This window comes from Elephantulus edwardii, unplaced genomic scaffold (genome assembly GCF_000299155.1).
Source record: "Elephantulus edwardii isolate Elephantulus edwardi_28Jun2011 unplaced genomic scaffold, EleEdw1.0 scaffold00015, whole genome shotgun sequence".
Taxonomy (NCBI): domain Eukaryota; kingdom Metazoa; phylum Chordata; class Mammalia; order Macroscelidea; family Macroscelididae; genus Elephantulus; species Elephantulus edwardii.
In genome coordinates, this window is record NW_006399765.1 from 6,834,982 (window position 1) to 6,849,178 (window position 14,197).

A 14,197-nucleotide genomic window follows, 5' to 3' on the forward strand; every position below is an offset into this window, starting at 1 on the left:
TGTGTGTGTGTGTATCTTTATGCATGGATATGTTAGTGTGTCTTTATATGTAGCCCAATACCTATGACTGCATGATAATGCAGATACACATGATGTGTATGTGATAATTTGTGAACATGTGTATGTACGTGAATTTATAAAGAGGCCTATTTATATGATGTCTGAGTATGAGTCAGTATTTGCTGTTATTTGAATGAGTGTATACTATGTGAATTAAGCCCGTGTGTACATGCAAGCATATAAGTTGCTACATGTGTGTGGGGATGCTGTTGTCATACTAGCATTCAAACTCTGCCTGTTCTCTCCATGCAGACATCAACATGGCTGGAGAGCCCAAGCCCAACAGACCCAAGGGACTAAAGAGAGCAGCATCTGCCATATACAGGTGGGGCTCTCTATCTGTCTGGGTGGGATTGATTCCTCTTTCTCCATGGGATGGGAATACTGGTGTAACAGAGCCTGGAACCTTGTTGGGAGGAGTTCAAAGATGAGGGCCTGTGAAAAGTGGGCTGAGTGGCCATCCCTAAGCACCGGCCCTCTCCCCTTTGTTTCTCTAGTGGCTACAGCTTTGACTATGATTACTACCGGGACGACTTCTACGACAGGTGAGCAGGGTAGGGGCGTGCCTAGGCATGAAACAGCCAAGCTGGAAGCGTCCCAAGAGATTGCTGGTGCAGCCAACTTAGCCCACCAAATGGGAACAGAAACCCACAGGCATTTTTATCGAAGGTTGTCCAGCAAGTCAGTGGCAGAGCTGGGACAAGTTCTGCTGGTGCCCCAGGACAGAGCTCCCTTACCACACTGCACCATATCAGTGTCTCCACTCTCTTGACTGCCCCTCATCTTCGTAATCCTTGGGTGAAACTTGGGGGGCCTGTACAGCCCAGAGCATATAAATGGAGCCATTTGAATATAAACAGGGTGTAGGGCTCTTTACAGGGACTCTAATTCTTGTGCTCCTCCTTTGTAGTTTCCTCACCTCTCTGAGTTGGCCTGTCCAGCAGAAACCCAAGAGCTTAGTCTGAGTCTTTTACTATTTATAGCCAAGAGGCCAGTTAAAATTTGGAGTCTGAATTAGTAGTGGTAGGCTGAGGCCTCCTCTCTGTCCTCAAGCTGTTTAGACCCTGGTCTTGAGGCTCTGGGCTCCCACTTGACTAAACAACACCAGCCACATTGGAGTTGTATGAAGATCATGATGGAAACTGGCCCCACAGTTTTTCCTTCCTATTCTCTTCTAGCTCAGCCCACAATAGACTGTCCAGCACCAATAGCTTCTGTTTTCTTCACCTAAGCATGTTTTTAGGAGACCGTGTGGTATAGTCGAAAGTGCCCTAGCCTTGGAGTCAGAAGACCTAGGTACTAATCCTAGCTTTGCCACTGAATGTGTTCTGTGATTTGGAGGCAAATCCCCTCCTCGTCTGTGAAATGAACTTGCACCAAGTGATCTCTCAGGGCTCCTCCAGCTCTGGGATTCCGTGGTTCAGTGATTCTGACCAAGGCCAGAGCCGCTCCCTTCCCTTTGGCAGAATTGCAGGGTCCAAGACTGAGTATATTCTCAGATGCTCACCATCACAGCCCCTATCATCCCATGCCTGTGGGTTCGTTTTTTTGAGTGTCAAGGAATGGGACATATAACTGCCCAGTGCTAGAAAATCTCCTGGACATCATCAGGAAAGTGGCCCCAGGATACCCCTGAGGGGCTGTTCCTGCAGCAAGATGGTACTTGAGGTGTGCTAGTAGAGACTCATGATGGCCTACCACGTTTCTTCCTGGTCAGCAGGCAGAAAAGCCTTTTGGAGAGGCAGGGGTGATGATAGGGACAGCATTCAGACTGGGAGCTCTGGGCTCTGGTTTGTTTGCACAAACTCCTCTAAAGGGCGTAAAACAGGTGAGGCGATCAATAGGGTTGAGAACAAGGGAAAGGGCCTGGACTGAGCCACTTCTCAGAGGTCATGAGTCCTGGAGTTGAGGATCTCAGTGCCCTTGGCTCTCTGAGACTCTCACTGTTGATTTGTCTCACCTTCTTAAGTGTGTGATTTCAGCCATGTTCTCTCATCCTCAACTTTCACAGTGGCCTCTAGTAGAGGGGGAAACACAGGGTCTTGACTAACCGCCCTCACAGGCAGATAGGAACATTGAGTTCAGGCAGACTTAGGATAAGCCCCATTTCCCCACTTTTTGTCTGCTGGGAAGTCATGCAGCTTTGAGGAGATGTGATAACTCTGACCTGAGCTTTGGTGGCATTTGAACAGAAGCAGAGTTTTAAGCTTGTGTGGCAGTGATCAGTTCCTTCTTGGGGGCTCATCTCAATCTGTTCCTCTGTTGTATAGGGACATAACCACTACCATTTCTCACCTCCCTTGGCTGGTAAGAGAGATGAATGTAGTGAAGATCCCAGCAGCCATCAGCTTGCAGAAGCCCATTGTGTTTACTCTGGGACTTGAGAGCAGGCAGAGATGTATAGAACTGAACCTCCAGCCCCATACACCAGGAATGTTCAGGTTAGGCTAGGGCCGCAGTGCCCCCTGGTGGCTATAGGCCATGCTGCAGCCTCTGGCTGATTTGCCCTCACAGGCTCTTTGACTATCGAGGCCGCCTGTCTCCAGTACCAGTGCCCAGGGCGGTCCCAGTGAAGCGACCCCGGGTCACAGTACCCTTGGTCCGCCGTGTCAAAACTACCATTCCTGTCAAGCTCTTTGCTCGCTCCACAGCCATCACCACCAGCTCAGCCAAGATAAAGTGTGAGTGACTCTATTTTCTTCCTATATAATTTTTATTTTTGTCAGTAGCAAAATAATAGAATCACATTTTTTTACATTGGAAAATAGATAAAAAGAACAAATCTCCCACAGTTCTGCAGCTCTTACAAAACCAAGTGAGTATTTTGATGCATTTCTAAGAGGAAAATGCTGACGTGTGAGGAGGAGGGACTTGGGTTGGGCCTGGAGAGTGTCACTACTTCGAGATGATGCCTTCTTTTCTGCTGTAAGGACAAAGGCCCACGATGCCACATTCATTCTGCTGTAGACATACGGTGATATGTCTGATTGTGAAGACCCACATTTGTACACTTAAAAAGATAGACTAGCATTGAGAAGTCTTGGGAGATGTCCAGTGATTTGGGCTGGTCAGTTGGGAGTGCCCAGCAACACAGGGGGAGCCCCCAGGAAGCTCCAGTTTTTTTCCTGGCCAGTGGGAGGACAGTTCATTGATTGATCAGCCTTCCTAGTTGTCAAAATAGGTATGGGATCTGTGTCATATTCTTGCATCCCCCCACTGACAAGCTCTTTCCGTCCTCCACTCACAGTAAAGAGCAGTGAACTGCAGACCATCAAGACAGAACTGACGCAGATCAAGTCCAACATTGATGCCCTGCTGGGCCGCTTGGAGCAGATTGCTGAAGAGCAGAAGGCCAATCCAGGTCAGCCCCTATGGTCCTCACCCAGTTCAGTGGTGGGAAGCACAGGCAGAGGGTGGAAGAGGACAGCCTGTAGGAGAATGGGATTGGGGTGGCCTCCAATTCTTGAAGTCCATAGACTTGAGTCCATCTGGACTCACCATGCTGCTTTTCTGGACTCACCTAGTTTGCTTTAAGGTGCAGCCCTAGGAAGTTGCCAAAGCTGAGTTTTAGATTCCACTCCTTTTCTTTTTCCTCAAGATGGCAAGAAGAAGGGTGACAGCAGCAGTGGCAGTGGTGGCGGTAGCAGCAGCAGTGGTGGTGGCAGTGGCAGTAGTGGAGGTAATAGCCGTCCACCTCCACCCCAAGAGGACACGGCTTCTGAGGCTGGCACACCCCAGGGAGAAGCACAAGCTCGAGATGATGGTGATGAGGAAGGGCTGCTGACACACAGTGAAGAGGAGCTGGTGAGGGTTTGATCATGGGAATGGCTGGGTGGAGCAGCAAGGAAGGTAGAGGGCAGCACGGAAGGGGTAATCTCTGACCTGATTGACCTCCCTGTGAGCTTTCATTCTTCTCCTTCCCAGGACTTTTTTTTCTTGTGGGGAAAAAGGGAAGAGTAAGCAGAGTAAACCTGTTATAGCGGTCAGCCAGAAGTCCCATTCAAAACTCAGAGATTACTGTCCAAGGCCCATTTTGTATTCCATACTCACTGTGTGTTAGAGAAGACTCAAAGGAGCAGACATGTTCTACAGAACTCCAGGGAACAGAACTAGGATTGCCTAGGGAAGCCACAGGAAGATAGGTAGCAGTCCACAAAGGGACTTTCTAAAAGCCTTTTGCTGACTGATGAGGAAACACTCACTGTTGGTTAACACTCACTGAGTGCTAGGCCTTATTCTCTCTCACTATCATATTTCATTTAACTAGAACAACTTCCTTGTGTTGTGAAAAATACCACTCTTCCAACATTTTACTCTGTTGGGAAATTGAGGCACAAAGGGATTAATAAGTAGAATGCTTAAGAAGCATGCTTAGAGTTTGATAGCTCATGAAGGCTGATTCAGGATTTAAGCTGATTTCAAGGCTTTCTCCTTTTCATCACTGCTGTGTTCTGGCAGGAGGGCAGATGAGTTTATGACCATGACAGTCAAAAGGTCCATCTCATCTTGTCCTTACCCACTGTGTCCTAGAAAAGGGCCCCAGAGCATGAGTTTACACTGAGTGATACATTGCCTCTTGTTGCCTCCTCTCTACCAGGATCACAGCCAGGACACAGATACGGAAGACGGGGCCTTGCAGTAAGCAGGTATGGGGGTCCTAGAAGGCTGTACTTTTCCTCTGGGATGGGCAGGGTAGACCTGTGCCCAAGATGGAAGCCACTCCATTTCCAGCCATCCTGCCACTCCCCTTTGTGGGTGGGGCCTGGAGAGCTGAGGGTACAACAGCAGTGGATATGCTAGCTAGTCCCACTCAGTAATGGTCCCCGTAGCTCATTCAGAGCCATGCTGCATGACTGTACCCTTGAGCATCGCACAGCTGAAGGAAGTTTACACAAATCATTGTCACTTAGTGGTGAGCAGGACGGCAGTAGAAGAAAGCTCAGAAACTGAGTGCCAGAGAGGGAACCTGATTGAGCTATGGTGTCAGAGCTGTGATGAAAAAAAGTGTTGTTTGGCACCATCTGCTGGTGATTGAAGGAGGATTCCACACCAGGGGCACAGCATAAGCAGAGGCACAGAGCTGTGATAGTCCTAGGTATGCAGAAATGGCTAAAAGCTACCTCTAGGTATAGGCTGAGCTTTGCAGGACAGGGAGACGAAGATGCCCATCATCAAAGGACCATTTATGAAGGTGACTACATGCTGGGCTGAAACACTTGGACTTGATCCTGTAGTGGGGAGGAAGTTCCTGTGTGCCAAGAGCTGTACCTGCTAGATCTGATTTCACCTTTAGCAGCCCTTCAAAGTTAGGGTGATCTTAGAAACTGAATAAAATGTAAAAACTGAGATGCTAAAGGGTGAAGAAAACTACCCATGTCTCACAAGAGTGATGTGTGGCCACAGTTCAGGGGTGAACGCCTCTCACTATTCACTACCCTGATCTCTTCTGGAGAAAAGCCACTCCAATCCTTGTTCTCCCTATTCTTTTCAGGCTGCCTTGTTCAGAGTAAGACACACTTGGGTAGGGGAAGGTCACAAATGCTAGCACTTTCAGAGAAGTATCTTGATTCCGAAACATTCATGGATAAGATATTCCACAGGAAAGGCTTCCCAGGGCAGTCAGTCAGGCTTGGAAATTCTGCAGCTGCCTTTTGAAAGATTTTTATCAGTGAAGCTAAGTTTTACCTTCTTTAGGCATTTGAGAAAATGGAGGTTTACAGAGGCAGAGAAACTTGACCAAGATTACATGGCCAGAAAGTCATGAAGCCAGAGCCCAGGCATATCTCTATATGTAAATGTTACTCTGCCCTTTCTTTTTTTACTGTTATCAAATAATGAAGGTCTCTTTCTGTCAGTCTTAGTTACTTCTTTGTCTCCCTGTTTCTCAGCTTGACAGGAGTGAAGGCCACCGGCAGGAGAAGGGAGTGCACTATCCCAAGCCAGGCGCCCACCCCTGGGTATCTCCCCAGTGGGTGTAGAGGAGCGCTGGCAGCAGGCACCTCCTCCCCACCAAGCATCTCAGCCAGTGCTACATTCTCTTCAGGTGGAGCTGTCAGCCTACCCCTTCCCCATGCACCTCCTTGTCTGTGCTGCCCAGGCCACAGGGCAGAGCACAGAGGTCCCCACACTTGTGCCCCCCACCCCAGGACACTCCCAGGATTTTTCTATAGGTTTGGAGAAGGCGGTGCCACAAGCAGGGGGGACCGTGATAATAAAGAGATTGGATCCCAACCTGTTGTGAGATGAGATGGTTTCTATTTGCTCTTGAAGGTATCCTGACCCTCTTGTCCAACTAGAAAGCCAATCCCTCTACTCCCTTCTGTTATCATCCCTTTCCCTCCTCCCTGTTGAGCCTTCTGGGTCTCAGCTAACATAGGGATAAAAGTAGCCAAAGAGGAAGGTCAGAAGTGTTAGTAACATGAGAATAACTTGCTGGCTCAGTGTTCAGTGCTTGTGAAAGTGTCAGAGACTCTTTCTTCCCCCCCCCCAGTGTGGAAGCCTCGTCTCCTGCCAGAGATCCTCTCTAAATGTGATCTTCCCAGCTCTGAAATGTCTAAAGTCCCCCTCTTCCACTCTTCCACCTTCTCAGCTATTGCCCCGGTTAAAAATACTGGTTTCCACTTGACTTTGTCCCCTGCACCAGCTTCCTAATTTCTTAATTGCTGTTCTGCCCCATTTCCCACTGCCCACCAGTCTTAAGCCTGTCCTTTGACTACATAGATCCCTTTTACTGATTGACATCTCATATTCTGGACAAAACTTCAGCAAGTATATGATCCTACTTGCTTCCTCTGTCTTTCCTGCCCTACACACAGACCTTACATCTTGGCCACATAAAATATCCTTCCCCTTCACATGCATAAGCAGCTTTTGTATCCGCTTACTTCAGGTATAGATTTGCATCAGGATACTCTTGATCTGTGTGACTTGCTGTGAGGCTGACAGTCCAGTAAGGACCATGTTCTCTTAAGAGTGGGCCAGGTTTCCGCAACTTTGAGTTATTCAGTGTACCCATGGCCCCTCATGTCCTCCGGACTTCATTTCCCCCCATCTGTATCCACTGTGAATTGAGCCATTTTCCCCCCACGTTTATATTCCTAGAGAGAATCAAGTACCCCAGCAAATGCTTTTGAGTAACTCTTAGGTTGCAGATACCCACCCTTCTCCAACGTCCTGGGTGATTCCAATGTGACCATGCACGCTATTCTCATTGGTACCGAGTTGTGGGTGGGTAGGAACCTAGAAACAGGTTTTGCTTAAGGCTTGGCACTGATAAATATCTCTCTCTCTCTCTCTCTCTCTCTCGATTATCTAAAAAAGAATGACTCATGTTTAGAGAGACTAGCAGGTTCCATGTTTGTGCTTCAGATATTGGTACAATGGCATTTCTTAACTCACATGGTTGCAAGGGCTGTCAGACCCAAGATTGGCAAAGCAGGTATCAGGTTGCTGGCCTCAGAGACTGACACATCCAAGATCAGCAGGTAGTATGGTAAGCAGCTGGCTCAAGTCTTAAAAAACTGGAGGTCAGATGGTGATGAGCCTCCAGGATCCAGTATAGTGAGCAAAAAAGCAAAAGAACTTTTTTGAGTGTCTAGATAAGTTCAATGTACAAAGAAACTCCCTTTTAAGTGATTGACTGCTCACAACAGAGCTCTTAATGGAAGTGATTACATTGTATCAAAGGAATTACATCTCATCAAAGGAATGATTCTGTCATAACTGTCAAGCTAGAGCATCCTAGGTAACCAAGTTGACCATCTTAGCCATCATAGTAGCTTTATGGCTGTAATTGTTGGTGAAAGATAAAAGCTGGGCTTTTGGATATGCTTGGTTTTCTTGGATATGGAAATCCTCTGGGAATTATTACATGTCTCCTGCTGTAGGCAGCACTCCTGCCTGCTGTCATTGGCAGGCTAGTGTTCTGAAGCCCAAGAGTGTCACTATGAACCACAACATTGCCAAATTGTGCATAAGGCAACCAAAGATCTTGACCATTGTCTCTAGGTGTGATTGAGACCTAGTAAATATCACACAGACCTTGTATGACTGCTTGCAGTAGCAGCAGCAAGTGATGATAAGAAATTCTGTGAAGAAACGGGGCACTTACCCTTAAAGTGGAGACAAAGACCCTCAGATTGAGGCCAGAGGTGAGAATAGGCCCCTTAAAAATGGTTCATGACACATTGGGTCAAAACAAAAGGCTTTATTCCACCGAAATGAAGAGTGTTCAGAAGGAACTTGGCTCTGATCACCTAGAATGCACCCTTAGTGGAAGATTCCTCTTCAATCCCTAAACCCAGTCTTTCCTCACTGCGCAGAAGGTGAGAGTCCTTGATTGTGTTGTCAAGCAGATCACTGCCTGCCTTGGGCCTTGGCTCCCCATTTGTGTAATATGGGGAACAATTGGCCTAGGGCAGCACTGTGACACTCTTCCTAGAACCTAGTCTCCTGAGTGCTCATTGAAGGTTTGTCCAGTGGTCCTGCTGAGCCACCCATTCTCAAAGCTTGTGAGACAGGTAGTCTAGTAGGTTCCATGGCCACCTTAACTTCCCAGACTTGGAGGGCTCTGAAAAGAGCAGCGAAAACACCTACAAGCAGGAAACATCCAGGCTACTTACCCTCCTCTCAGATTAAGGCCCAAGCCTCATCTGGCACCACATTTGTTGGACAGAGAATGGGATCACTCATCCTGAGCTCCTGGAAATACTTGGGCTTTTCAGAGAAGGGGAGGTTCATATATATCCATAAAGCCCTGCATGCCCTCTCTCCTCAAACCTGGGAAAAGATAAGTGTCATTCTTCCACTGCTAAGCAGTTTTTATCTCTGTCCAACCTTGGGAAACTCTAAAAGCTATGGTGAAAAACTGGGATACCGATTTGGCCCAAAGGACTAATCCTGTAGATCAGTATCTTTTAGACCTAAAGCCCCATTTTTAATCAGAGCAGCCATCTTGAAGGAATGTAGTAGACAGTAGGTTTATTAGATGGTGATTGAAGAGGCCTCAGCTTTACCCTCCTTCCACATATTACTGCCAACAAGGTCTGTTCTGTGAGCATGGGCAAATCTTTTCTCTCTAGTGCCTCATTTGTAAAATAAAGGATTGGCCTCGATCAAAGCAAGTGGACCTTGTATCAGTTACTATTGTACAGAACATCATGTGACTAGCTTTAGTCAACATTTATTAGATCTTTATCCTGTGGCTTGGAAATTTGGAATGTTAAGCTGGGCAGTTCTGATTAGCTCATGAGGGCTGAAGTGTACTGGTAGATCGCTGGGGATGGGCTGGCCCCACTCGCATGTCCACTGGGAGCTGGGACAATGGGCCATGTGTTCCAAGGATCCTCATATGTTAGGTTCCAAAAGAGCAAGAGAGGACAAGCCCCCACGTGCAAGTGCTTAACACACTCCTGCATGGCCACTGGCAAAAGCAAGTCATATAGCTATTCTCAAATTCTTCTTGGCAGGCACTCCAAATTGTGGCCACAGTTTGTTTATAATCCTCCTCCTCATTTCATTTGCCAACTTGGAGTAAATTCATAGTGACTGCCTGGAATGCTTGTTGAGTATTTGTGGCTATTTTTAGGCTGTTAGAAAACAGTAAAAAGATAGTTTTGTGAACTATCGGGTAGCAATGGTTTGGAACTGAGTTAATGACTAAGGGATTGGTTTGGTATCATAGGCAAGACATTGAATGAATTGTGGGTATATGAGTGCTATTTGCCACCTCTTGCATGGCTGACCCCCTAGGACATCACATACTTTTCTATAGTGGGCCTGTTAAGACCAGAGAAATAAAACAGAGTAGGCAAAAAGATTTTAAATCTCACTTTGGTCATTTAGTGATCACTAGAGATCACCAAATCAGTAGATTTGGGCATATTGAAATCCCCCTGCCTGTGGCCCTTCATCATAGAAATCACCTCACACCCATAGGTGAATTTAGTGAAAAGTTGTTCAAGGGAGTTATGGTAGCATCGTTGGTAGCATCTGCCAAACCAAAGGCTGCCTTTCTGAAGATTCAAATCCACCAGCAGCCCCTAAGGAAGAAGATAGGCACTCTCCTCCTATGCCATTTTCTGCCTCAAAATCCCAAAAGAGAGGGTCAAATTATAGCTGGTTCTGAATTCGTGGCAATGAGTTACATTGAATTTTGTTACAGAAACGGAATTCAGACCTGCTTATTATCCAAGGAGTTACTAACTCATGAAGTGAAAATTTCAAGGGTGGCTTTTCAGACACAATAGGACAAGGATTCAAAAGATGCCATCAGGAACCCATTTCTCTCCTTCGTTCTGCTTCCCGAGTGTTGGTGTCACTTTCAAGCAGGTTTTAGGTGGTGCTGGGGAAGTGGCCACAGAGCCTGTGAGTGTAGAAGGGGAGGAGAATCTCCTTTTGAGAATCTCAAAAGGCAGCACTGACAACAAAAACAACAGGTGTTCATTGTGTAGTTATGCTCATGTTATGGATTTTATAGATGTCTAGATTTTAAAACAAGGCCCCACTGAGAGGCAGTCCCCATATCCTCTCCCATTTATCTGTGATTGTTTGGTCAATAGTATATGCTGGTAGTAATGTTGTGTCAGTTTCCCCTGCCTGATCTTAAGAAACTAGTGCCTTTCACTTCTTGTCTTTTGGGACACACTCAGTCACCATGCTGTGAAGAAGTCCAGGCCACATGGAGAGGCCATGTGTAGTTCCAGCTGAATGTTAGTATTGACTGCTTGACATTTATATGAATGAGGAAGCCTGAGTGAAGAAGTCTACAAGATGACTTCAGTCCTAGCCACCACCTGACTACATAAGAATGGAGTAATAACTACATAGCTGATTTCAGCCAAACACCAATACCAAGAGGGATAATAATAAAATAACTTGTTCTTTTAAGCCACAAAGTTTTGGAGTATTTATTATATGTCAAACAGTTATCAAAACGAATAGCCTCAGAGAGGTTAAGTAGCTTGCTCTGCTTTAGAAGAAAACTAATAGTTTATGGTATCTATACTCAAATTGTATGTGACAATTTGGGTGGCTTGCCTGAGGAAAAAGGAAAAACCTCTGAGAGTAAAAACTGAGCTTCATTTTTCCTCATCTGAAAAAACACGAAACTACTTACTGGGAGCACTTAATATTACCTAATCCAATCTGGATTTAGGTGACTTTTAAAAAAAATCTCCTTTAGGGAAACCAGAGACCATAATTTCCTTTGCTTATTTATACCCAGCTAAAAATTATTTCAGGCAGCTTACTAAGAGAAAAAGAATGAGGCAAAAGGGGAGGACAAGGCCCCTTTGCATTCCATAACCTAGGAGTTACTACGGTCACGTCCATCAGTGACTATGGGTCAAGTCTTGAGTGCTCGTGAACGTGAATGGTGGGCTAGGGGTGGGGCTTCTTTGGGCAAATGTGGTTTGGCTCTTCTGGATGCAACAGAATAAATCATCCCTTCTTTCTCCCTGACCTGGACCCATGTTTTACCCATTCTCTGATACTCATCCCCCAGATTCTATGCAGCGTCCCTTCCACCCTCACCCCCGCTCCCACTCATTGCTCTGTCCATCACCTTGCCCACACAGGGTGTTATAGAAAACCAGAGATGAGCTATCTTCACCCATAAGTATTTTAAAAATGGAATGTGTGGTTTGGTCAGCTAAATTAATTTTGAAGCAAATCCAAGTTATCATTCACTTTTCTATTTTACTCTACCTTTTGTAGATTTTAAGATGAGGTACATACGTAGCTCTCTGCTGTACATATACCCAAACCCACTATTAACAAATCCAACTCATAGCAACCCTCTATTAGATTGCTAAGGGAATTGTAATGGGGGGAGACTGTCCACTGTTCTGAGGAATTTGAATCACCTACTTTTTGGTGCAGCATGCTAAAGCAATGTGCCAACAGTTTAGTTTTTTTTTTTTTCCCCCAATTATTTTGTGTGTACCATCCAATCAGATCCGACTGGTACAGGAGATCATCCTTCTCCAGCAGAGCATCTGGTGGATTTGAACTGCTTGCCTTCGGGATTGCAGTGTAACTTGCCACTAGGCCACCAGAGCTCATTTGTTGTTCTTATTGTCTAGTTGGAACCGACCCATTTCTGACTGCCCAGTAAGTTTTCAGAGGCCGTTAGTTAATAGCACAGGAGACTGCACATCCTTCTCCCATGGAGCAGCTGGACGTGAACCACATGCCTTCAGGATTGCAGTGCAGCTTCTTGCCACTATGCCATCAGAGCTCTCTGCTATAATGAAAAACTCATTACCATGGAATCAGAAGAGACTGAGCTAATCCTCCATTGAATTTCCAGTATAAATGGCATGAGAGGAGACTGCCCTTCTATTTCAGTTACTGGTGGATTTGCAAACTAGTACATCAGAACCCTGCTGTACATAAACAATACCATGAAGAGTCAATGGAATGGACGTGTAGGTGACTTTCCAACAGGTTTTCAGAGGCTGTAAACCACATGGGCAGACTCCTTGTCTGTCTTCCAAGGTGCTAGTGGATTTGACTATGTGCCTATGTGTTGACTGTGCTGCTTGGCAGACATAGAGAGGCTCTATGTCATGCCGTCTCCTGGCAAATTGGTACGGTTGAAATGATTTGCCGAAGGTCACATGAAGAGGCAGAAGGGCGTGTACTCTCCTTCCAGCCCTACTGTCACAAATGACTCTTCTTGAAATTCCTTTGGTTTTTGTGACAAGCTTTGACTTATGTGCACTCAGTTTTGTTTGCTGACTCTTCCCATCATACATCAACATCCATCTTACCAAAGCTGAACTTCCAAACTGATGTTTCAAAGTGTTGTGTTCAAATGTGGATCTTTAGTTATTGCTGGGGCATGTCTGGACAGGGAAGCCTAGATGAAGGGAGGCCTCAGAAACCCTAGTACTTCTTCCAGTGTTCAATCTGTGTCTATGCAGATTATCCTATAAGTGGTTTGAACAGGGAGGAGTTGGAAGAGAGGCTACAAAGTTAAGCAAATTCTGCAAATCTGTCTTGATGAAGTGCAGCCATGGTACTCCATAAAGGCTTTGAGCCTATAAGACTGTGTTAGAAGGGGAGGCCAGTCCTTTAGTCCATGCTTAGAAAGGTGGAAGGCTAGAGATGACTGAGTGGATTGGCAGTGACTGCAACAATCAATTTCAGTATAACAGAAATTGTGAGAATGGCACAAGATCAGCAAGGCCTCAATCTATTGTACATAGGGTTACTATGAATCTGAGTTAATTCAGCAGTACCTGAAGATAACACACTTATTTTTATGGACCGCCTACAAGTCCCTACCTTAGCAGTGGAGATACATGTGAACAACATCATCTCAATTTAAACTTGCTTTCTAAAGGGCAAGAGAGAAACATTACTGTGTTTAGGAGTGGACATCTTGGGAAAAGCTTTTTAGAGGTTTTAGATGGGTATTTTTTAAACCTTTCTATAAATGAAGGAAATGAGGTCAGGTTTTTCTGAAGATAGAGACATAACTGCATGTTTACATAATTTATATCAGCATATAAATCAGTCAGCTCCATTTTCCCATTTCAAACACCTAACCCTTTTAAAAAAATAATGAATACACAACACTTTCCTAAAATACTTGGGGAAGAACAGAGTTTTTGATCAGAAATCCTCACTTCCTTTGCTTTCTGTCTCTTTAGCAAGATCCTTTCCATTGGGCTTGTGGTGGGTAGGAGACTACAGAGAAAAACAGAGGGCAAACCATAGCATGAGCATTTTAAGAGCAAAAAGCCAAGGCTATGGAGTGGACTTGGGGGGGAAGGATAGTATAACAAAGACTTTTTTATTTTTACTTTTCAAAGAGAAGACTGAGCTAGAGGAGTGGGGTGGGCAGGAAGAAAAGTGCAACCATGAATGAATGGAAATCCAAAGTCTGTAAACTTTCATTAAAATTAATAAAGAAAAAGATTAGGTCAGCTAAGAATTGGTGTATTTTGTCTAGCCTGTGTACCAGTCTTAGAAATAGGTCTATACTGTTATATAAAATACCAAAGTCTCAAAGTAATATATTATGGAAATTTAATTGTACAAATAAAATAATTTTATTGTAAATTTTAAAAAAGTAACAAGCTATTTTCTGTATAAAATTCACTGCCATTGCGTCAATGCCGATCCATAG

At 45.3% G+C, this 14,197-nt stretch overlaps 1 protein-coding gene across 2 annotated transcripts in view; it reads left to right on the top strand.

Annotated features, from left to right (window-relative positions):
* RALY (RALY heterogeneous nuclear ribonucleoprotein) overlaps nt 1–4,702 on the top strand; it is a 20,844-nt gene extending 16,142 nt beyond the window's left edge. Inside the window, exons 2-7 of one of the 2 annotated variants that reach the window (XM_006881454.1) lie at nt 313–385; nt 558–605; nt 2,575–2,741; nt 3,308–3,421; nt 3,659–3,864; nt 4,658–4,702. In XM_006881454.1, coding sequence (XP_006881516.1) covers nt 313–385; nt 558–605; nt 2,575–2,741; nt 3,308–3,421; nt 3,659–3,864; nt 4,658–4,702 — 653 coding nt within the window. The remainder of the gene's footprint in view (nt 1–312; nt 386–557; nt 606–2,574; nt 2,742–3,307; nt 3,422–3,658; nt 3,865–4,657) is intronic. The other variant, XM_006881455.1, reaches the window with a different exon arrangement.
* The last annotated feature ends 9,495 nt before the right edge of the window (nt 4,703–14,197 follow it).